Here is a 23660-nt window from a genome sequence, read left to right on the forward strand (position 1 = left end):
CAAAATGTTCAGAGACGAACTGTAACATTACACTACCAAAAACAAAACAAAAGAAAAACTTGAAACAAATGATAAAACTACCCTTAAACTTATTTACAAAAGTATTGCAGACATTTCTCATAAATAAAATAACAACACTGTTGTGGTTAGCTAGACGGTAGGCTAGCATAATAACGATAACATTGAGCGGTTAGCTCCAACGTCCGTTTTTCCCAGTTATCTCAAATAACCTATTCCATTGTGATTTACCCAACTTAAGAAACACAGAAAGGAAAGGAAAATAGTTCAGATGCCTACCTGGCGAGAAGATTGGAGAATAATATCATATATCTTAAGAACAGCAGTACGAAGCACAGCAGAGCTATTGCCTACTCCCTGTGTTGACTCTTGTTGAACTAACTTCAACGGCTGCGCAGTAGCTTATATACCACAAGTGACGTGAGTATAGCGAACAGAATGTATCTCTCGTGCCAGGTAGAAAAGAGAGGAAAATAGGAGAAAAAGGAAACAGTAATAGTAATATAATACATTAACCTATGGACATATGCATATATAATTATAATAAATAGGCAAAGGACTCTGACTTAAATATTTGGGTGGGTTACATGAGTACTAAAAATATGAACTAATTAACCCCCGTTAGCACTATTTAACACAATAGCTTGGAAGTGCAAGCTTTGTGGTGCACTGCTTGATAACAGGGCACAGGTCCTGCAACATTATCGTTTACAGCATGTTAGCAATGTTTCCTCCATTAACGTTAGTCCACTGTCATGTTACTGACTGTCTGCACATTTAAGTCAGTAGCCTAAATTCATTTGACACGGTCACACACAGTTCATGCTCAGTCAGAATGTGTATTATTCGCATGTCAGCTGTGTAGGTGAAAACAACCATTTAATGTGCAAACTGTTCTCGGCCATTTAAGGATGCATTTAAAGTGGCATTTAAAGCGACATCATGAGATGGTGAATTGTCCTAATAGAGATTGTCAGTATGTTCAAATGTGTATTCGTCCTTCAATTCACAGATTCAGAAGTTGATGCAAACAACATTGGCATTGAGAAGGAAGGAGATCATATCAGACGTTCTTCCCCGCAGACATAGCCTATTGGTTCGGTGGTGGCCTGCAATCATGTTGGAATCTCAGGTAAGCATTTCTTTTGTACAAATACTTGGAATAGATTCATTTCATGTGTGGTTCTGCACACCGCCTACTAACAATGGCCCTGTTTCCACATACTTTGACTTATATTCAAGTGCTTGACCCCCTTTGAAAGCAGAGGTCTTGTAGATTACAACTCCTCCATGGACTTAAGATAAAAAGAATGCTTTGGTTTCAGAAGCTGTACTATCAAAGAAAGGTAATCCTATTGAATTGCATTTTGTAGTTATTAACTGGCTTGACTCCATGTTTTCTCATGCAGGGATCCTCAGATGTAAATATCCGACGTGCTGTGGCGCTCCGTGGCCTTACTTTCTACCTCCATGAGGATGATGCCACTTTTCTAAAGACATGGGATGTAAGTAAGTATGTTTTCTATTGACATGACAGTTAAAGTGTAACTGTGGCATTAAGCGACCCATGGCCTGTTGTTTCGAGGTCAACGCATGCTATTAGAATGAAAAACAATGAGAAAATTGAGTACAACATAAAGCAAATATACTGGTCCAGCAGCTTAAATGGGTGGTTCAGGATTTTGGACATAGGACCTAATTTCCAAGTTAGCAAGTGTGATATTTATCAGTGGAGACCGTTTTTAACACGTTTTATCCAGTCCTCGTCTATTCAGGCGTTATATTTATTTGCCTCGGTGTACTATGGAGTGGGTAAGACTGTTTTTAGTGGCAGGCTTACACATACTGTTGACTCGCGCCAGCCTAGCACCTGCGAACTCTGCAACTAGAAGGACTGGATGAAACGTGTTGAAAACGGTCTCCAACTTGTGTTGTTATCTTGGATCTTGGCACAAGGGATTATAACACCTAATCCTGTGTATTCATGTAATATCACACTTGGTAACTTGGAAATGAGGTCCTATGTCCAAAATCCTGAACCACCCCTTTAAACTGACCTAACAAGGCATTTGAACTGAACTGAAACTAAAGCCAAATTCCCTGGTAGGTTATCAATAGCTGCTGGGCCACTACTCAGTCTATGTTGCACCAATTTTTTAAATTATTTTAATTTTATTCTTACGAACAGCCGTGACCTCGAACAACAGGGCTATGTGTCGAATAACGCTGGAGTTACATTTCAAGCTTTTGTTTTTCTGTTTGTTTTTTCACCAAGAAACTCCAGGGAAGTTACTTAGTATTATTTCAAGTAATTATTTCAATAATGCAACTGCCCTGGAAAAGTTTGAAGATAAAATGTTAAACTTAATATGACATGGTATCACTTGACATGTAATGCCTATTAGATATTCAATTAACACACAATTGTTCTTTGTTCATTTCTTCAGGTCTCTCAATCGGAGTTCCCAGATATTGAGGACCTTACTGTTGAACTCATTCTGATCAGCACGAACAGTGCAAATACATCCCTCTTCCCAAAGAAGACTCCTGTTGTTTTGGATTGAAATGATTGTTGAATTTCCTAGCATTGGTCAGGCATTTGTCATAAAGTATCTATCTATCTATCTATCTATCTATCTAGTCTTTATGCCCTTGATCTAAACTGTGTTTATTTGAATTTAGCCTCCACTACAGCCCTGTTCTGAACTCCAACCTGTATTTGTTTCCATGGTTTACATGAAAATAAAAGATTAAGAAGAATTTCACTGGCCTTTGTCAACCTTTTTAATAATTTTTTGAAACTAATCAAAATGGACAAGTTTGTTCAACTTTCTGGAAATTAAAACTTTTAAGTTTAATTAAATTTAATTTAAAGAATTGGTTGAAGCAAAATGAAATATTTCAGGCTGACATAAATAAATCCAATTAAGCTATCTAAGCTTAATTTTATTAATTACCGTGAACTCATGTAGTTGATGTTTTTTTAACTTAAAAAAACCTTGTTGAACACACTCAAAATTTGCTAGTGAAGACTAATTAAAAAAGGTAAGTTTCTTTGACTTAGCAAAACCGAGTTACTATTACTTAAATTTTTTTGTGTAATCGGTTTCACCAATTTTTTTGAGTTCAAATAACTTGTCGGGTTTTACAGTACATTTCCGTCAGTCTATTTAAGCCCTTCTTTACCATGATAACACTTCCAAGATAGAACCCTTCTCTACTTTGAGAGACCAACCACCACTCATGGCATCGATGTTGGGCGTCTGACGGAAACTGATCAGTCTGACCAACAATTAACGTCGATTTGACACTATTTTGCTGTCCGGGTTTGCAAATCATTCATTTAGAAAAATTAAGTTGCGCTATTTGTTATTATAATCACAGCACGGCCTTACTATGTTATCATTATAGTCAGCATGGCATGCATGTCACAGCCTACCTGTTCCACCACTGAGTTCTTATCATCTATAGCCTCAACTAGGCTCGCACTCCACCTGCTCACTGTCCCTTGCTCTGTATGCTTGCTACATCCTCGTTCAAACTCAAAGAACTTCAACATGTTGCTGACATTGACATATGCTAGCTTACTTGCAATATTGTATTTTTGAAGCTTCTACATTGGTGTTAATTTTGCACAATTGTCACTACCGGCACCCGCCGCAATTTCGTGTAGGCAACTTCGATTACCTTTTGATGAGCTCACAGAATTCTGGCTCTGAACCAAAATGGAAGGGGTGGGGCCTGACGTGAGCTGTTATTGGATCAGTCCAGTGTCAATATGGAAATGTAACCAATGGGCCGCTGATTGTCCTTCCTTTGGGCCGATCGTTGGCCAAAATAATTAAATTATATCCTATTCTGTCGGCCCAAAAGGTGCGTCGGCCCACCGGGAAAATGCCCGGTATGCCAGATGGCCAGTCCGCCCATGGCTACGGCTCAAGTCCATGGTAATGCTCATGTAGGTGTCCAAAGCCTCCCAGAACATGAACATGAACATGATTGGTAGGCCTACAGCGAATTTTCAAACCTGTACCAAAACACATTTTTATTCAAACATCAAGTCTGCCTCAAAATACAACAGAGAAATCATGAACTCAAAATGTCATTGTGGAAAAAAACAATGACTGCGTAACAGTGCAAATTTAATCAGACCTTTCAGAATAAGGATAATAGCCTAACGCTAATAACAAGCCTTGCCAAAATGATGGGTCATTAAGTAAGAATACAAAATAATTGTTAGATTAAGTAGATTATGTTAAAACGACATGGACATTAGGCCGAACTTCCGACGTATTTTTTTTGGACACGCGCTGGCTCTGCCTGCTGCGCTGCCTGCACATTCAACGTCCTCGGCTTCGCGAAATCCGTGCATTTTCGCGCCTAATTATAGAACGTCAAAAAGAAACAAAGTAGCCGGGCTGCATCCAGACACTTAGTTGCCGTCGGGGGCTGCATGCAGTCGACTCAACCTCTCTACGGACAGTTTTTAATGATTATCAGAAAATAACTACTCAGTATTCTGATTGAGTATCATTTTCGGGACAATTAGGGCAGGATTCGGGATAACTGCTTGGATATCGGGACTGTCCCGAATTTTTCGGGACGTCTGGTCACCCTACCTTGATGCAAGCTGAACTGTGTTTGATAGCCCTCCATCTCTACATCCGCTGATAAAATGTGATCCGCGCGCCAATATGTATCAGGTCACCCCCCTACGCTTGTGGTTCACCCCAACAAAAACGGTAAAAAAAAAAGGCAAAAATCCAATATTAACTGAATTTTACTTTTGTTTCCAAACACATTTAGAAAATAGCAGCAATTATCTATTTGCTGACCAGTTAAAAAAATAGAAAATTGGATTATTGAACACATTTTTTATTTGGATCAGATGGATGGAGCAAATAGAACAAAGCACTGCAAAGCGTTACACGGACCCTCATAGCCTATATATCTGTCATAACAGATAGGCTACAGTAATTTAGTTACCTTGATTTACACATGTCTATAAATGTGTTGCCTATAACTAAAATATTTATTTATTTATATAACTAAAATGTCTTGAATTTCCCCTGGGGATCAATAAAGTATCTATCTATCTATCTATCTATCTATCTAAAATCAATTTGGGGTAAAATTTTCCATGTAATAGCTAAAAGAATGTAGGGCTTGCTGAGAGTGTGCATATGTGGCCCAATTTAGATGTGGGTATTTCTTTGCAGGATAAACGGCAAGCTAACGTTTTACTTTAATATACTCTTAACACAAAGTAGAGTAGCAAAGGCATACACAATGTCTGTGTGTACGTGTGTATGTGTGAGTATGTTTACATCCTCACCTGTATAAGCTTCAGCTCTTGATTATCCCAGTTTCATTCCACCTGGCTGAAATGTTGGTGCTACATTTAAAAGTACAATTACCCATTCAGTTGATCTTTACCATGTACAAGTTAAAACTAATACAACAAATGTTGACAGTCTATAGATATTGCTCAATAAAACCACACAATAGATGACCACCAACATCTTTAAAAGCACAATTTCATTGCTTCATCTCTGGCATGGAAAAGTAGTTTGTCTTTCAAGTAATACAGAATATGGCCTAAATGATTCATGTATGGGTGGCTAAAGGAAACTACTGTGAGCTTCACAAATGCTCTGGAAAATGTAGCTTCTGTAAAAGTTACTGCACTACATGGTCAAATAAACAGCTACACTACTGAAAAGCTATCTGCTTCAGAAAATAGCTACGCTACCACCAAGTGACTGAGAAATGTAGCAAAGCTACTGCTGCCCATCACTGATTCCATCATGTAAATCTTGAAGATGAAGAGGAACTAGCTCAGTGTGTTAAGATGAAGAGGAACTAGCTCAGTGTGTTAAGATGAAGAGGAACTAGCTCAGTGTGTTAAGATGAAGAGGAACTAGCTCAGTGTGTTAAGATGAAGAGGAACTAGCTCAGTGTGTTAAGATGAAGAGGAACTAGCTCAGTGTGTTAAGATGAAGAGGAACTGGCTCAGTGTGTTTTGATATTCCACCATCAGGAGAAGGAGCAGCAGAGCCATGACAGCCAGGGTGATGAAGAGAGCACCATATACCTGGACGTCCACCCCAGCGTCCAGTTCCACTGCCCCTGTGCACCAGGTGACCATCTCCAGTGCATCACGGCATACACTGGTCACCATGGCAACGTGGTGCTGGGGTTCCAATGGGGTCAGACTGTGTTCAGACATCAGGTGAGAAATAACTCAAATTCAATCTTTTTTTGTGCCGTTACACTAAAACTAGCATGGAAAATGACTAATACTTTTCTCACGTCTATGTTTGTCTGCAACATTTCTCCTGACAGATACACATGTGGCTAGACGACGGGGAAGGCAACCTTCGCCACCACTCTACCACCCCCATGTACGGCAGATATAAGATGGAGCGCATGCTGTTTGTGCCCAGTCAGCACGTCCTGGTGGGGTACTGTAATGACCTGCGCCTACGCGTCCTCACAGACAACACTCAGGAGATGGTTGTGCTGTACCACACGCAGTGCCCGGCCTCCGTGCTCTGCATGCACTACTGTCTGGAGACCAACGAGCTGTTGACCGGCAGCATGGGCCTCATTGCATTCTGGGGTTTCTGGACGTCTGCTCAGACGCCGCTGAGCCTGCTGCGGATTCTGGACTGGACGCGGTGTTCCATTGAGCGGGAGACCGTGGTCTCGGCCTTCGTGTCCCAGCGGCAGACCAACTCCATTTACGTCCTGTGCGACCGGAACATAAAGAACTTTGAGCACACTGGTCAAAACGAGAATTTTGAGTTCCGGGGTCAGAGCTACGCCACGCTACGCTGTGTGGTCCCGGAGTGGCGGCAGAGGTATCTGTACACAGGTGACGCTGACGGCTACGTGCAGGTGTGGAGCTGTGACATACGCCGCTTGTTCCTTCAGTTCCGCGCTCACGCCACTGCCGTCACTTCCGTGGTGCTGCTGGCCGAGCCTGGCAGCATCCTAACCGCCTCGACAGGATGTTGGATCAAACAGTGGACGCGCAGTGGGGACCTCCTGCTCAAGCTGCACATCAACATGCCAGGAGGGGTGCGGAGCATGTGGCCTCTCAGCAAAAACATCGTCATGTGCCAGTCGGCCACCATCTTGGATGTGTGGCGTCTGAACAGCATCTACAGGTCTTTCAACGACACAGCCTGCACTGTGCGTGTGCTCAGACGGGTGGAGTGTTGCCGTGGGAGAGGTCGGATTCTCGCGGTGACGCTGGACGGCATCATTCGATTCCTCTCCCCAGTTACTGGAGAACTGCTGTTTCTCTCGTGGCCCTTCCTGCACATCGACAAAGCCCTCGGCTTCGCCTACGCCCCCAGCCAGGAGGAGCTGTACTTGTGTGACGGAAGTGTGGAGGTCCTCGTGCTGAACACCACCCTCAGCCCCTGTCCGGTGACACGCGTCATAAACACGGCGAGAGACGGCAGTGACGGCGTGTTGTGTTTGGAGACCGTAACGCTCTGGAGCTCACAGGATGGAGCTGGCGACGAGAGCCCAAACTGCCTGGTGTTTAGTGGACATCGCAACGGGAAGCTGCAGCTTCTCTCACCTCTCGGTGTGTTCTGCGAAGCCCAGAAAGCGCACAACGGAGCGATCAGTCAGATGAGTAGCCTCCCTGGACAAAGGCCCTCGATCTGTTGCTATGGTACCGACTGCCTGTTTACCGTCTGGTCTGTCAGATTGGAACGGTGCGAAGTGGTTCTGACTTTAGAGGGTCAGATAATCTGCGATTTCACCCCAGTCCACTACACACTGATGGAAGGGTTAGTTTGTGCCGTGTCACCACAGCAACACTTGATCTTTTATTCTGTTCACGGGGACAGAGTCGCAGAGAGGGAGAGGAAAAGGTCAGAGAGGATATCATGCCTTGACTACTGCCCCCCGCTGGCTATTCTCGCCCTGACAGGCAGCAGCGGTAAGATTGAGATCTGGAGTCATGAAGGGGACTTGGTGGCCGAGGTCCAGCTCGGAGTGCCTGTGACACAACTGTGCTTTGGAAACGCGCGCGGTGACATCCTTGCTTCCTTTGCAGACAGTATCAGCATCATTTCAGCCACACATGTTCTGCCAGCAAGCTATTTGAGGAGCGTGTTGGGGCAGGCTCCCCTGGACGACATAGTTGAGCTACCCATTCCCTTCCTTCCAAAATCACCCTTGCATTATGACATTGGCTTAGTGCCAAAGGTTTATCTGAAGTATCTCAATCGGACCAAGGAGAAGGTCATGACTGAACCAACCCCTGATCAGACCACAACCGCGGGGATATTGGAGGAACAGAAAGAACAAACTAGCAAGTCCGTCATCGTGCCCTACTGCTCAGCCGCATGGAGGGCACCAGGTGAGACCCCCAAGCAGAACAGAGAACAGAACAGAGAACAGAACAGAGAACACAACCTTTTCTGTGTCGTCTCCATCGCCTGTCTCTTATAACGTGTCCACTCTGTTCTAACGTGTCTTCTCCACTCTGTTCTAACGTGTTCTCCACTCTGTTCTAACGTCTCCACTCTGTTCTAACGTGTTCTCCACTCTGTTCTAACGGGTCTTCTCCGTCTCCACTCTGTTCTAGATATGACACTTTGCACTTCAAATAACTAGCGAATTACATAATTATTATGACAAATGCCAAAATGATACATGCTTAACTGCCTTAAATCTTAGCACCTCTTTTTCTCTCTCTCCCTTGTTAATTTGTGAAGTGGCCAGAACAGCTAAGAACACTCAACCAACGCTCCCAGACGTGGAGCCCAATGAGACGCCTGATGTTCCCAATGAAGCACTGATCCAGACAAAGAGATGTGAGCAGGACTTCCTCTCCCTCTTTAGACATATCGCCCTAGATGGTTATATTCCCAATTCAGTGATCCGAGCCATCCATTTACAGGAGGAGGAAGAGGAGGAGGAGGCAGAGGAGGAAGAGTCTCTTGAGAGCTTCCTACCCACAGGCCTCCTGAGAGACTTTGAAGAAAAAGAGGATGCCTCTGAACACACACAAGCCATACAGGCGATTTTAACACGTGCGAAGGTTACAAGAAAGGTTAACGCACAGCTAACGATATTTAACCCTGAGGCCACTGGTCAAGAGGAGAGACAGGTGCCAGAGAAAAAGGTGCCAGAGAAAAAGATGCCAGAGAAAAAGGTGCCAGAGAAAAAGATGCCAGAGAAAAAGATGCCAGAGAAAAAGATGCCAGAGAAAAAGAGTCAAGAAACGGAGGAAGAGATGGATCATGTCAAGCAGAGGGTCGATGTACTGCTGGAACATTTAAACGTAACGTGCCAGTTTTCTTACACAGAACACTCCAACAAGCTGCTGGAGCTCCTTAGGAAGCAGCACCTGAAGCAGAGCCTTCTGGACCAAGTGAAAGGGAAGCTCCTCTCTCACATCAGCGATGCATCTCTTGTGTGGCGCCAGCATGAGGGCCTGAAGTACCTGCACCTGATGCAGCTCCTGCTCAGCGACGACATCGCTCTGATTGGCACGTTCTTGGCCAGCTCAAACCAAGAGCTGCGTGACTTAACCCGTTACATTCTGCGGGAGGTGTTCCAAATTTGTGAGAAGCAGGCACTAAAGGAGGAACTGCAGAAAACAATGAGGTATGTAAGCTTAATGTGTAGGCCCTTAGGCCAGAAAACAATGAGGTATGTCATGGGGTATGTAATGAGGTATGTCATGTAGGCCCTTAGGGTTGTGTGTCTGATCTACAATGATTCCCATTACTTGTTTAAAGATTACAATTCATACACAACCTTATGCCAACATCAAAAACTGTGCCTTTAACAAGTGAATCGGTATGCAATTCATCATTTAAGCATTTCACCTTTAATAAATGAATCGGTATGCAATTCATCATTTAAGCATTTCACCTTTAATAAATGAATCGGTATGCAATTGATCATTTAAGCATTTCACCTTTAATAAATGAATCGGTATGCAATTGATCATTTAAGCATGACCACATTGGAGCCCTTTCTTGATCAACTCTCTGACGACTTGGCACTGAAGGAGAATGTTGAAACTTCAGGAGATCATGATGAAACTTCACACAAAGCTACAAAACAGCGGAGAAAAAGCAAAGGTCAGTTCTAATACATAGCACAGTATGTTTTCACTTTTTAAAGATGATATGAAAGATGAATATGCAGAAGATTCTGCCAATGGCGCAGTTGTCCATTAATAGGGTAAACTAAGGTAATAGTCACTGTAATTGTTGATAATTATGTTTTGTTTATAAAATGTTATTGTTCTTAGACATGACGGGCAAAAGCCGTTGTTCCTCCTCAATTAAGTCTGAATTCCAGCAACACAACGTTAAGTGGATGTCATTAGACTACAACGGTAAGTTTCTTTTTATTGCTTTTATTTTCTTTGTATTTTCTGTTTTATGCTGAATTTTACATGAATAAATCTGCTTACTTGTTTCTGCCTAGACTCACAAAAGGTCCGCCGATCCTCCAAAGTGGCCGATGGAACTGCTAAAGTCTCTAAAGAACAAGAGAACCTCCGTGACATTGAAGCGAAACAGACTCAAATACAGACTGGCATGTTCGACAGGGCGACATTCCATCACACTCCTGAGCCTGCACGCCAGAAAAAACGTGCCGTCAAACCCCGATCTAAAAAGGAGAATCTCATTGATCTGGAGCGGGCAGGCCCATCACCTAATGACCCATTACTGTATGCGTTTAGAAAATCTCGCAAACACGACGTAGCTACATATCCTACAGTGGAAAAATACGAGCCACACCTTCTGCCCAGTGACTCTGGCCTGGGCTCCCTGGTCAGCCAAGAGATGTCCTCAGAGAAGGTGCCCTTTGGAGGTGAAGATGGTGGCTCCCTGCCAATCACCAAGCCCCACAAGCTCATCTCTAAACCCCAGCCAATCACCAAGCTCGACACGCTCATCTCTAAACCCCAGCCAATCACCAAGCTTGACACGCTCATCTCTAAACCCCAGGACCTAATTTCCCAGCATCCTCAGCATGTTTCCCAGTACTTCCGCTACATCTCCCAGGATCCTGAGCACATCTCACAACATCCTCACTACGTCTCTGAGCATCATGACTACATTTCCCAGCATCCTCATTACAGTTCCCAGCATCCTCAGCGCATGCACAAGCATTCTCGGCACATGACCCAGCATCCTCTGCAATTTTCCCAGCACCCCCAGCAAATCTCCCAGCATGCTCAGCGTATCTCCCAGCAAATCTCCCAGCATGCTCAGCGTATCTCCCAGCATGGTCGGCGTATCTCCCAGCATGCTCAGCGTATCTCCCAGCAGCCCGGTCATCTCTCGCGGCGTGCTGCCCTCGCCGCTGAGGAGCCCGGTGACCACGCCACGCCACGCGCCACGGTCCCCGGGGACACTGACCCCCACTGGAGGGAGAGCCTGCACAAGCTCATCTCGCTGCACGGGTTCCGCTCCCAGAAGGCGGCGCGGGCGGCGGCATCGCTGTGTGCATGGCCGCTCGCGCTGCAGGCCCGTGACGCGAGCCGGACGCTCCCACGGCTCCTCCCCCGGCCAGCGTGCCAGGGCCCACTGGGTGAGAGGGGGGCGCAGAGCACAGAGATGACGGACACCAGCTGGGGCCCCGTGACGAGGTTTCAACACCAACTTCCTCTGCCCTGGCGCCTCGGCCACTTCCCCCTGCAGCCCCGCGGGCAGCTGAAGTACGGCAGACTGGAGATGGACTGGGTCAGAGCGGACGATGCCCAGCTCAGCCAGACGGGCAGGATCACGCTGCCCAAAATCAACCCCAAAGGCTCCCATGTTCAGGCTTAGGAAAGGAAAACAATCTTTCAAATGTTTTGTATTTTGATTTGTAGTTTTTTTCCTCCTACTTTTAAATATATTCAATTTCATTCTTCATAATGCTTTAGTTGACAAAAGGAAAGAAAGCATGCAAATATAACAAGTTTCTCTCTTTGGCAATAAGACATACTGAAATTCTTAATCTTAATTGGTAAACTATTTTAAACAGTCTGCGTTCACAAGACAATGACAACAGATAAGATAAGAGCCTAATGCAGTAATCCCCAAACACAGAGTCCTTCAAATCTTAGTGGATATTTATTGAGTTGATACAGTAGTGAACACCACTTCAAATCCACTGTGTGAAACTCTTTTGTGCTTTTGATCTGCTCATAGCATCTCTGACTGGTTGACCAAAGGGCCAGGGGGCACAGGTCAAGCAGGAGTAGTAAGAGCAGTATTATGGATGAAGCAAAACGTCCAGCTCACATGTACACATCAGCACGTCCAAATGTGAAAAACCAATCAAGCTGGAATGTTGACAGGCAAAGTCCCTCTACCCACTAAAGAGCCCATATTACACTAGGCTCATGTAAAAGGATATACAAAGACATGATATTTGTGCATTATCATTTTGCATAAATGGTCACAGTTTTTGGTTGCATGTCATGAAAAAAAAAAAGTTTGTCATGAAAAAAAAAAAATATATATGTTTATCACACAGCCCTTTTCTTTGTCAAATTCATTATTTGCATATCAACGGAGTACAAATTCAGAGATAAAATGGACTAAAAGAGTCAGCTGGACTAAGATAATAAGCCACTAAAAGTAGTCTAGACTTTGCCTTTGCATTCGCTGCACACACAGATCTGATGTCATTGGGCGTCCACTTTTGTCACAATGCAATGCAATGCAATGAGTATCTGAAAACACTGCACCCATTCACAATCCACACACTCACGTTATGAGCTGCACCATATTTAACAGTCTGTGTTCTAAAAAAGGCTTCATGGTCCCAAACCCCCCCCCCCCCATCCTGTGACCGCACCTGGGTCCTGTTCACTCTGCGCAGGCAGACAGCACGGTGGTCATCATGGTGGTCAGCATGGCTATGAAGTTGTCCAGGCCCCAGAGATAGCCGTCCTCGCGGTTACCCTCCCGCCACGGCGTCCGGTGGTCCAGCGTGAGGGGAGGGGGCACGGGCAGCGTCTTGCCGAAGTCGATCATCCACACGCCGGCCTTGCCCGTCCGGTCGTGTACGAACAGCAGGGAGCTGCCCACCACCTGCGGGGCGAGGGAAGAGCACGCTACAAAATGGCCACAAACAAACAAACAAACAAACAAACACACGCATGACATATATACAGACAGACTTGGAAAACACTCGGATCAAAAGCTCACCTCGTGTGATCGGAAGAAGGCAGAGTTTTCAAGCACTTGCCGCAACTCTTCCAGACGCTTCAGGTAACTCCTCTGCAGAGAGGGAGGGAGAGAGAAGGGGAGGAAGAGAGAGAGAGAGAGGAACAGAGGAAGAGGGAGAAGGGGAAAGAGAGAGGAAGAGAGGGAGAAGGGGAGAGAGAGAGGGAGAGAGGAAGAGAAAGAGAGAGGAAGAGAGGGAGACTGTTAGGAATCTCCTGGTGCAGCCAGTGCATGAGACAGTAGGAGAAATAAAGTGTTTTCTTATGATTCAGGAGGAGAGCGCAGCCCCTTTGCCTGGGGAAAACTGGGGTGATCTGTCCACCCAGTCTGACCACAGACCCAAGGCACCACACACTCTTAACTGTGGTGATCTCATAATCACACACACACTGCTATAGCGCCCTAGCATCTACACATGCTAAATACTTCACATGCTAAATACTTCACACGCTAAATACTTAAGACGCTAAATACTTAAGACGCTAAATCAGGCATGCAAACTGGTCAGGGGTGAAAAAGGTGAGAAGGGCACGCGAAGTGACAATAGTGCATAGCTTCCACGGAGTATGAAATGGCCCGAAACCAAAGATTTACAAAGAAAACAAACTATAAAATCACTAAAAAATTTGTTGTGGCCAAAAATATCATATGTATGATAAAAATAAGTGAATATAAAAAAAGTGTCTTCTTCTCCTATTTCTCCTTAAGTGTGAGGGGCCCGTTGCACTGTTTGGCAGCATGCTTCAGCATGGCCCTCCTCTCCTCCTAAGCAATCTACATGAGTTTTCTTTCTTTCTTTCTCTGTGCCTGAAGTTCAGACATTTCTGAAGATTTCAGGCCTATTGGACATGAAGACATAGTAGGCATAGTATTAGAATAAAGATGATAAGTTTGAATATTTGTTGAACCAAACCATGTGAAACTTGCTTGAGACACACACTATTTCAGACTAACATTATATAAAATAGGGTAGACTAGACTAATTTGTAAAATCGATTTGAAATGTTTTAACTTCCTATGGAATGGGCATTTTTGTGTCTAGACCAGGTCTTGTGAAGCCGTGTGCAAAAGTAGATCAAAATAAAATGAAAAATTTGTCATTTAGACCATTATTTGCTAAGATATGCTCATGTGTTTTGTAAAATGCCCAATGGAAACTCCCCATAGGACTTTTGGTTACCCAAATTGCATACTGACAATAAAGGCCTTACTGTGTGGTTTCTGGACTATTTGGATTGTTTGTCAGAGGTTCTGATGGAATGACTACACTATGGAATAATTACAGAAATGTCTTTGCATTTTCTTTGTTGGTTCAATGGGTGTGGATAAGATGGATTATACATCTGCACAACAAATATTGGATAAAACAATGGATAAAAATATGGATTCCTGTGACTATTTCAATACCCAATTTGCTGCATCTATCTTATTGATAAGGATACACACTGCAGCTAGGTAGGGAAGCACCGGAGGGGGAGGAGGGCAATTTGATACAATTTAATTGAGACATAGTAAGATTCATTTGACAATGTAAAGCCCTATACAGATTGCACATGAAAAAGGTTGTCATATATGGATTCCCAAGTGTCCAAGCTTTCAAATGGTGTATAACATTACTATGCTACATAGCAATATGGTGCAATTGATTTATAATGTTGGGGGAGAGGGGGGTGGGTGTGTTGTGAATGGCACACTGTTTCATAACAAGTGTTATCCTGCAGCCTAGGTTACTTACAGATTGTGGCATTGTGCTAGTTAGTTTGTTTAACCAACCAATAAAGTTGTGTTGTGTGAATAGTGTTCACACTACTTGTTAAACTGTAGCCTACCCTATAGGCACAGGCTACTTCTGATCAGGTCACTGAACGTTTCTTAAAGACATGTCAATCAACACTGATTTTGTCTCTGAGCAAGATCAGTATGGCAAAGATCAGTATAGCAAAGGCTAATGTGAATAATTAAAGAGTTAAATGTGAATAATTAAAGAGTTAAACGTTTTGCACAGCACAGTTTAGGAGACATTTAACTCTTTAGGTTATTCACATTAGCCTTTGCTATACTGAAAAGGTCTGTGTATTTGCTTCACATTTTGCCGATTTAGACCAAATACAGCACGTAACCTATTCATCAAATTAACTCGTTGTGTCTATATTTCTGTCTCATATCGCTAACTTTAAAAACATTAAAACAAAACCGCCAATGCTACGTTGCTACACTAATCTCAACGTCTTTTGCTAACAGAAGTTGAAAGTTTCAACTAGTCCACCTGTGACATCTCTAGGCACCTCTCCTCGCCGTGCTCACATTCCAGCTGACATTTCAGACGCATCTAGGCCTATCTGCGAGCGTTCTGTTCACGTTGCCTCTGCAGCAGCAAGCTTCCACTGATGTTTAGTAAACGCACATAGCCTAACATTCGTTGCTGAAATTTTTAATGGCGCTCTGGTAACACCAAGATGTGTTTGCGTCCGCACAATAGTAAACTCAGCTCACGTTGACCCCCCCCCCCCTAAATATTTTCTCATCGGTTCTGCACAAACCACGTTAGTCAGTCATTTTGGATTCAAAACGGCGAATTTCGCCGAAAGGTGAAGAGTTTGCATGCCTGCGCAAATACTTCACAATCATACACACTGCTATAAGGCCAACATCTATCTATCTATCTATCTATCTATCATACTTCACATCCACATATTCTAGAGCCCCAACATCTATTCTACGCACATGTAAAAAAACGCTGTTTTCATTGCATTGTACTCTATTATACATCACATCTATTATATAACTCTCTCATATGCATTGCACTCTATTTGAATTCATTTGGAAATCTAATGCATATTAGAATCTAACAGGTTACACTGAAGGGGATTGGAGGTAGCTCTGCTAGTGGAAACTGCTCTTGTGAAACTCAAGCATTAAGCTTTGTCTTTTGGCTCTCTCTACAACATCACAAAGAAATCCTCCTCCTCCTCCTCCACCTCCTCCTCCTCCTCCTGCTCCTCCACCTCCTCCTCCTCCTCCTCACGCACCAGAATGGGGATACTCTTGTCCACAAAATCCTCCAGGGCCTGGATCACTTGTTCCTTGCATTTCGTTTTCTTGAAGTTTGTGTTACACGTACCATTTGCCTTCTGGGAACACACACATACACACACAAACACACAATAAAAAACACATGACTGAGGGCATCCCAAGGTGGGGAAATCAGGCCACAATAGACATCCTAGACAGCATCTGTCCGTTTCATGCAGGGATTAGTTTTTAGCTTTCACTGTTGTGTCCTGCCGTAGTGTTTACATTCGCCACATTCCTAAGCAACTCGCCCTGATCAGATTAAGAATGTAGCCACTGCACACACACAGGCCATCAGCGCCACCTGGTCAGGTTTCTTTCTGCCCCAAGAGTGGACTACTCTGTTCATCAAGTGACTTTGCTCCTCAGATTACTCAAAGGCCAAAAAAGAAATTAAACTGGGCAAAGACAAAGCTTCCTGTCCACACATTCCTGAACAACTCAAGCATTCAAGCAGATTAAGAGTATTGGCTTTCTGTTGTACACACACAAAAGACCGCCAACAGGTTACCCTACCAAGCAATGCCATGCCAACGCCAACAGGTTACCCTACCAAGCAATGCCATGCCAACGCCAACAGGTTACCCTACCAAGCAATGCCATGCAAACGCCAACAGGTTACCCTACCAAGCAATGCCATGCCAACGCCAACAGGTTACCCTACCAAGCAATGCCATGCCAACGCCAACAGGTTACCCTACCAAGCAATGCCATGCAAATGCCAACAGGTTACCCTACCAAGCAATGCCATGCCAACGCCAACAGGTTACCCTACCAAGCAATGCCATGCCAACGCCAACAGGTTACCCTACCAAGCAATGCCATGCCAACGCCAACAGGTTACCCTACCAAGCAATGCCATGCCAACGCCAACAGGTTACCCTACCAAGCAATGCCATGCCAACGGAAACACAGAAAGAGCCTGAGAACTGTTCAAATTTGCAAACATTGGCGAACGTTCACAAACGTTTGCAATCCATTTTCTGTTTCCCTTGAGTTGTTTGCAAACAGTTGAGGAAGTAGTTCTCCACAAACATGTTGGGAGTTGGACAGAAAGTTACCGTTGAGATAGAATGTTTACACCAAATCGTACAAATGTATCTGTTCAGACAAACATGTTCGCCATGAGCGGTCACCTCTGTTGAAGGAATATGAGCGCTCCCCAGACGCCCCCTGGCTGACCCACCTGGATGCCCTCGATGCGGAAGCCCAGTGTGTGTGTGGAGCTGAGGCTCTCTCTCCACTGCATGTAGCGGGTCTTGAGCACGGCCTGCTGCACACGCTCCTCAGCGGTCGGCGCCGCAGGGTCCACCGCCACCATCTTCTCGTACATGTCCTTACGGGGCTGAGGGCTCTCTCTGGCCCTACGCAAGTCCTCCTCCAGGTATGTCCTGAGCACGTGTGTGTGTGTGTGGGGACAATCACAACATTTGAAGCACTCACTCAAAGACTCTTCCTCCATTGTGCCACTGTGAGAGCACCAGGCTTGTTGCACTGGAGCACTAATAAGTTGCAAACTAAATCAGAGGTAGACTGGCAGGCGTACACATCCTGGCACTTCATGAGCTTCATGGCTGACAGCAGTCAAATAAGAGAAATGGAGATCTACCTTACTCCTGAACAGACAGCTGATGGGACATGATACGGCCTCTTTAATGGGACTTTAAATCTACAACATGTCTATGGCTACTTGGGATCTGTGGGACTTTAAATCTACAACATGTCTATGGCTACTTGGGATCTGTGTGGTTTCTACCATCTTGTGATTCTAGCTAGTGATCAACTGCTACTACTGCTACTGCTACTATTACTACTACTGGTACTGCTACTACTACAACTACTACTACTACTATACTACTACTACTACTGGTACTGCTACTACTACAACTACTACTACTACTATACTACTACTACTACTACTGCTACTACTACTAGTTTCTATGACGATTGCAACAAACAAAGGGTGCATCATCTGGAGCCCATCTTGCAGTCCATGATGCTACTACTGGTACTGCTGCTACTACTACTACTAGTAGTTTCTCACCTGGAGCCCATCTTGCAGTCCATGATGCAGGGGGAGTGGAAGCCGGCCAGCAGGTTGTCCATAGTGTTGTAGTCCTGCCGGTCCTGCTGTGTGACGCCGTAGTAACCGGGCACATACGGCCGCAGCGTGTCGGCCATCAGCTCCTGCAGACATCGCTGCTCCAGCTCACAGAACTTCTTCAGCAGCTTCCCGTCTGGACCGGTCCGGAAGTTTCCTTTGGAGCCGGACCGAGAGGACCGAGAGGAGAGAGAGAGAGAGAGAGAGAGGGAAAGAGAGAGAGAGAGAGAGAGAGAGAGAGCAGCCGGACAGAAAGGAGAGAGAGAGGAGAGAGAGAGAGGAGAGAGAGAGCAGCCGGACAGAAAGGAGAGAGAGAGAGAGAGACAGAGAGAGAGAGAGAGAGAAGAGAGGAGAGAGAGAGCAGCCGGGTGAACAGAGATGCTTGGACACTAGTAACATGTTAGCTGTATTAAATGAAAAATTTTCTGTGTCTTTGCTAAGTGTAGGAAGTACACACAGTTCTCACAAAGTGATCCCATGATAGTCAATGCTTAGGGTTCGGGTGATCCCATGATAGTCAAGGTCATCGCCACAGTGACTTTTTTTTGTTTTGTTTAAACAACGATAACAAAATAACATATACAATAATATACAGTATATATATACACACACATATATATATACACCGGTATACTGTATATATGTATGTATGTATGTATGTATGTATGTGTATATGTATGTATGTATGTATATGTCTGAGTTGCTCCTAAAAGCATGTGTGTGAGACAGAGACCCACCTGCATGGCCGACCACCTGTACCCAGGAGGAGGCAGCTTTGAGAGGCCCTGGGAGAGGAGAGGAGTTCACCATGTTCCGGGGCTTCAGAAGATCATTCTGCACACAGACAAATTACACAGTCACCTGGGTGGCCACATAATACCAGCTTTTATAACACACATAAAGCCTCTTAAAGATGCAATACGCCACTTCTAGAGAAAGGTTCATCTTTTTATTCATCTTAACAGTCAAATCAAATGAGCTCTCTCCCTCCCGTGCTCTGGAGGCAAAAATAACTCTTCAACATTCTATGTTCTATCAGACAGTACGAGTCTTAAGACTGCCCTGACTATGTGCCCTCTCATGACTGCCCTGACTATGTGCCCTCTCATGACTGCCCTGACTATGTGCCCTCTCATGACTGCCCTGACTATGTGCCCTCTCATGACTGCCCTGACTATGTGCCCTCTCATGACTATATGCCCTCACATGACTGCCCTGACTATGTGCCCTCTCATGACTGCCCTGACTATGTGCCCTCTCATGACTATATGCCCTCACATGACTGCCCTGACTATGTGCCCTCTCATGACTGCCCTGACTATGTGCCCTCTCATGACTATATGCCCTCACATGACTGCCCTGACTATGTGCCCTCTCATGACTGCCCTGACTATGTGCCCTCTCATGACTGCCCTGACTATGTGCCCTCTCATGACTATATGCCCTCACATGACTGCCCTGACTATGTGCCCTCTCATGACTGCCCTGACTATGTGCCCTCTCATGACTATATGCCCTCACATGACTGCCCTGACTATGTGCCCTCTCATGACTGCCCTGACTATGTGCCCTCTCATGACTGCCCTGACTATGTGCCCTCTCATGACTGCCCTGACTACATGCCCTCTCATGACTACATGCCCTCTCATGACTACATGCCCTCTCATGACTACGTGCCCTCTCATGACTATGTGCCCTCTCATGACTACGTGCCCTCTCATGACTACATGCCCTCTCATGACTATGTGCCCTCTCATGACTACATGCCCTCTCATGACTACGTGCCCTCTCATGACTATGTGCCCTCTCATGACTACGTGCCCTCTCATGACTATGTGCCCTCTCATGACTATGTGCCCTCTCATGACTATGTGCCCTCTCATGACTGCCCTGACTACGTGCCCAGCTCACTCTGGCCTCATCTCCTCCCGTGAGTAAACTCCCTGACATCTCCAGGGCCACCTCAGAGGGCTACTAAACGCGAAACACACTGTTTCTGATGCCAATCATTGACCACCATGCTGAACTGCATCAGCAAGCCCAGCCAGCGCCACCTGACCGCTGATCCTGCACGACGACTCGGGAAACATTAACAGGGAAGACATGGTGGAGGCAGCACGGGAAACTAGGCCTGGAAACTAGGCCTGTTGCACAATCCCTCCTTTCCACAACACACTAATAATTAGCTCATTATCAAATAGCTAATATTCTTATCATTTCTATGATGGCTGTTTCCAAACAAAGATTAACGCATGACATGGCTGAGGTTTTTTATGAATGAAATATAACAGTGTGTTGATCCAAATAAGAGAAATCAAATAAATGTTTGTGGAAATGTCCACTAGGCTGACCTACAGGCTTTCTGTACCATGCGACATGGTCCAAACCTGTAGACAGCCTATTAACAGCCATCTCTATTTAACCTATGACCATTGTTTTTTGTGCTCCTGTTCTTTAAACAGTGGCTAATAATTCACACAATCACTGCTTTTCCCGGTCAAAACTTTGCTCAGTACTGCATTGTCCAGCAACACAATGGAGAGCAGCAAGGACAGCTGTGCCTCAGTGTCCCACCCTCCTTCCATACCATACCATACCTTCCTCCCTCTGGGCACAACTCTTCCCTGTCTGTCTCTCTCTGACTGTGTGTGTGTGTGGAGGGAGGGGGGCTCACTGGTTTAACCAAGACTGAAACACCATACAAGGGACGTGTCCGCTTGCATGCAGTAGGCTTCCACCACAATCATTCACAGGAACCCGAGGGCCTATTTAAATGTTCTACCTGGTACGTGGGTTCAAGTTGCAATATCATGCCAAACCATTTAGGCCTTTGTGAATTAAGTGAGAGGGCTAGAACCAAAACGCAACATGTTATCCCATGTATCATCTGACCCATAACAGAGAGAGATGTGCAGGATCTGTAGATGATAGATAGATAGATGATAGATACTTTATTGATCCTCAAGGGAAAATTCAAGTTAGCTGGATTGACATTTTTTGAAAGTTGGTGCAACAAGTAGTCTAGGTTAGAGGTCCTTGTAACTCGGCCACTGATATCTATCACACACTACACTGTGACTCTCAAACATTAAAATCATCTAACAATTTAGGTAGTTAAAACAGGTGTTGACCGAGTAGACCACTCACCTTGGTGTCTGAACCGACGTCTGTCTGACTGTTGTGTGTCACTGCGGAGCAAGGTTCACTGAAATCTTCATCATATTCCTCAAAAGACGAAGCAGGTGACAACACCGTCGAGGAGGAATTGGACAGCTTGCGATAAAAGAGCGATGGAGCGGGCGATCCGCCAATACCACTGTCGGAACAAACAGATTCCTCGTCGGGGTGTGAGCAAAACGATAAGGCGCTAGTCTTTGTGGTCTTGTGCTCAGTTCGGCTGGGGGTTGGCTCACATGTCACCACTAACTGAGGGACAGCAGGCACCGCTGAGCACCTAACGTTTTGGTGTTTCAATCGGGTCACGGGTTCCACGAGTTCATTGAGAGAGCCGTGATTGTTCTCCCCCATACTCTGGCAAGGGGCTTGACTGACGGGCGCCTTTGTCATCTGGTATTTCGGTATTTTCTCGCAAAAAAACGCATACACTATTTGGACAATAAACCCTCGTCCTTAATTGTGGTTATTTCAAATATTTACAATGAGGCCGTAATCTCAGGTTAGCTAGTTGAGGGTATAGAATGGTAACGTTAGGGGCTCGCCCACTCACGTTGCTTGCACCTTGCACCCAGGGACTCTCGAGGTTTGATGTTCAGTCAGACGCACCAGCAGTGGAGAAGTCCAGATATGGTTATTGTCCGGTCATGAATGTTCAATTCTGCAAAGGTTACACTTGCACGGGTTTCCAGTTTAATACTCTTTAGATCGCGAAAAGTGGGCCATATTTGTGTCTGACAATGAGATAGCCACACTCGTTGTGATGACGCGCAGGGTCAGCTAGCATAGTTGTCCGCGAGGAATGATTGGCTAAACATGTGACAAACACAGATGTTGACGACACAACAGACCTCCTCTTTTAAAGGAGCAGATGATATTAACCGTTCGTTGAAGGATTGAACACTTTCTTGGCTTTCCTCACGTAGCAATCATTTTGTAACTTTGTATCCTACTCTTTCGTTTACTCGATGATCACAGCTATTTAATAAAACGTATTGGGAAGGTGATATTTCGACACAGGAAATAAACTATAAGGGGAGGCCATATGATATTTCAATCACTTCAATCTATTTTATTGCGTTCAATCTATTGTTTTCCGTTTATATGAGTGAGTCAAATATTTCACTCTCAAATTAGATTTTTTTTAATCATAGTCTGTCTAGGAAAGACACCAACTTGTAGTAACTGCAAGTATTTGTAATTGTGTGGGGACAGGACAGCATAACAGATTCATACCTGATAAGGCCCAGACATGTAACAGATTCATACCTGATAAGGCCCAGACGTGTAAGAAGGGTACTATTCTATTCTACAGTGAGATTCTATAAAATAAGCTATCGTCTTGGCTATTTTAGATAAAGGAATCAACCACTTTTTCACCCCCTTTGAGTTAACTGAAGTGGAGCCTGCGTCTGTGCTCAGAGCAAACACCAACGACCTGGCCCCCACAGAGCACAGAACCTATTCTATTCTATTCTATAGTGGGATTGCCAGGGAGGTTCTATAAATAAGCTATCGTCTCGTCCCCTTTAGATAAAGGAATCGTAAAAATGTTCTATAAATTAAGCTATCGTCTTGGCTCCTTAAGATAAAGGAATCGTAGTGAGGTTTTATAAATAAGCTATCGTCCTGGGCCCTTTAGATAAAGAAATCGCAGTGGGATTGCCAGTGAGGTGATTCACATTTTGTCACATCTTTTTCCACTGAAGCAAAATACCTATTTGAAAATATGATTAAAAAGAGACTCAGACACAATGTAATTTATATAAAAACACCGCTCAAAATCTTTGACAAAGAGAAAAACTGAAACGATTCAAATAAAAAGATATTTACATGTTCAAAGTGCCAAACAGACAGCACACATGGCCGTCACTGTCACCATGCACTAAGTGATTGTCAATGTCAACATATTCTGAGGTTAGGCTTTGGGGGGAAATATGGTCCCGTGTCATAAAGGTGTCCGTGGCAACAGTGGCTTCATCTCCTCATTAGGAACAAGAGCCCAGCTGCAGGGGCAGTTCATATAAACTAGGGTAAACAAGGGTTTGGCCTACGCTACACCTTCTCAGGACGTACACGTCAAA

The 23660-nt window shown here is 44.7% G+C and overlaps 1 protein-coding gene and 1 long non-coding RNA gene across 4 annotated transcripts; one reads left to right on the forward strand and one right to left on the reverse strand.

Annotated features, from left to right (window-relative positions):
• Positions 1-618: 618 nt before the first annotated feature.
• Positions 619-2783, forward strand: LOC143112106 (uncharacterized). 2 transcript variants are annotated; one of them, XR_012984677.1, is made up of 3 exons: positions 619-1150; positions 1428-1527; positions 2466-2783. It is a non-coding gene; the product is annotated as an uncharacterized LOC143112106 (long non-coding RNA). The 2 variants fall into 2 exon arrangements; XR_012984678.1 differs by having other exon boundaries at positions 1428-1523.
• A 9326-nt stretch (positions 2784-12109) lies between these two features.
• Positions 12110-22341, reverse strand: itpkca (inositol-trisphosphate 3-kinase Ca). Of its 2 annotated transcripts, none has more exons than XM_076273637.1 (7): positions 22130-22341; positions 19140-19236; positions 18346-18559; positions 17488-17692; positions 16259-16360; positions 13212-13283; positions 12110-13094 (listed from the first exon to the last, which is right to left on the reverse strand). In XM_076273637.1, the coding sequence occupies exons 2-7, from the start codon at positions 19210-19212 to the stop codon at positions 12870-12872; spliced, it is 891 nt and encodes a 296-aa protein (XP_076129752.1). In that variant the 5' UTR covers positions 19213-19236; positions 22130-22341; the 3' UTR covers positions 12110-12869. The 2 variants fall into 2 exon arrangements, with proteins under 2 accessions (XP_076129752.1, XP_076129751.1); XM_076273636.1 differs by having other exon boundaries at positions 21550-22341.
• Between the last annotated feature and the right edge of the window lie 1319 nt (positions 22342-23660).

This window comes from Alosa pseudoharengus, unplaced genomic scaffold, assembly GCF_046254945.1.
Source record: "Alosa pseudoharengus isolate Yale_2024_CS ecotype anadromous, Long Island Sound unplaced genomic scaffold, YU_APseudo_1.1 YU_APseudo_1.1_scf_8, whole genome shotgun sequence".
Taxonomy (NCBI): Eukaryota; Metazoa; Chordata; class Actinopteri; order Clupeiformes; family Clupeidae; genus Alosa; species Alosa pseudoharengus.

Bases quoted from the DNA above. Each gene is read 5' to 3' on its own strand.
- itpkca (XM_076273636.1), bottom strand. From the start codon at position 21,969: ATGACAAAGGCGCCCGTCAGTCAAGCCCCTTGCCAGAGTATGGGGGAG. The intron at 18,560-19,139 runs GTGGGTCTCTGT...CCGGCTCCAAAG, and splicing joins ACAGGTGGTCGGCCATGCAG to GAAACTTCCGGACCGGTCCA. The intron at 17,693-18,345 runs GTGAGAAACTAC...ACACGTGCTCAG, and splicing joins GACTGCAAGATGGGCTCCAG to GACATACCTGGAGGAGGACT.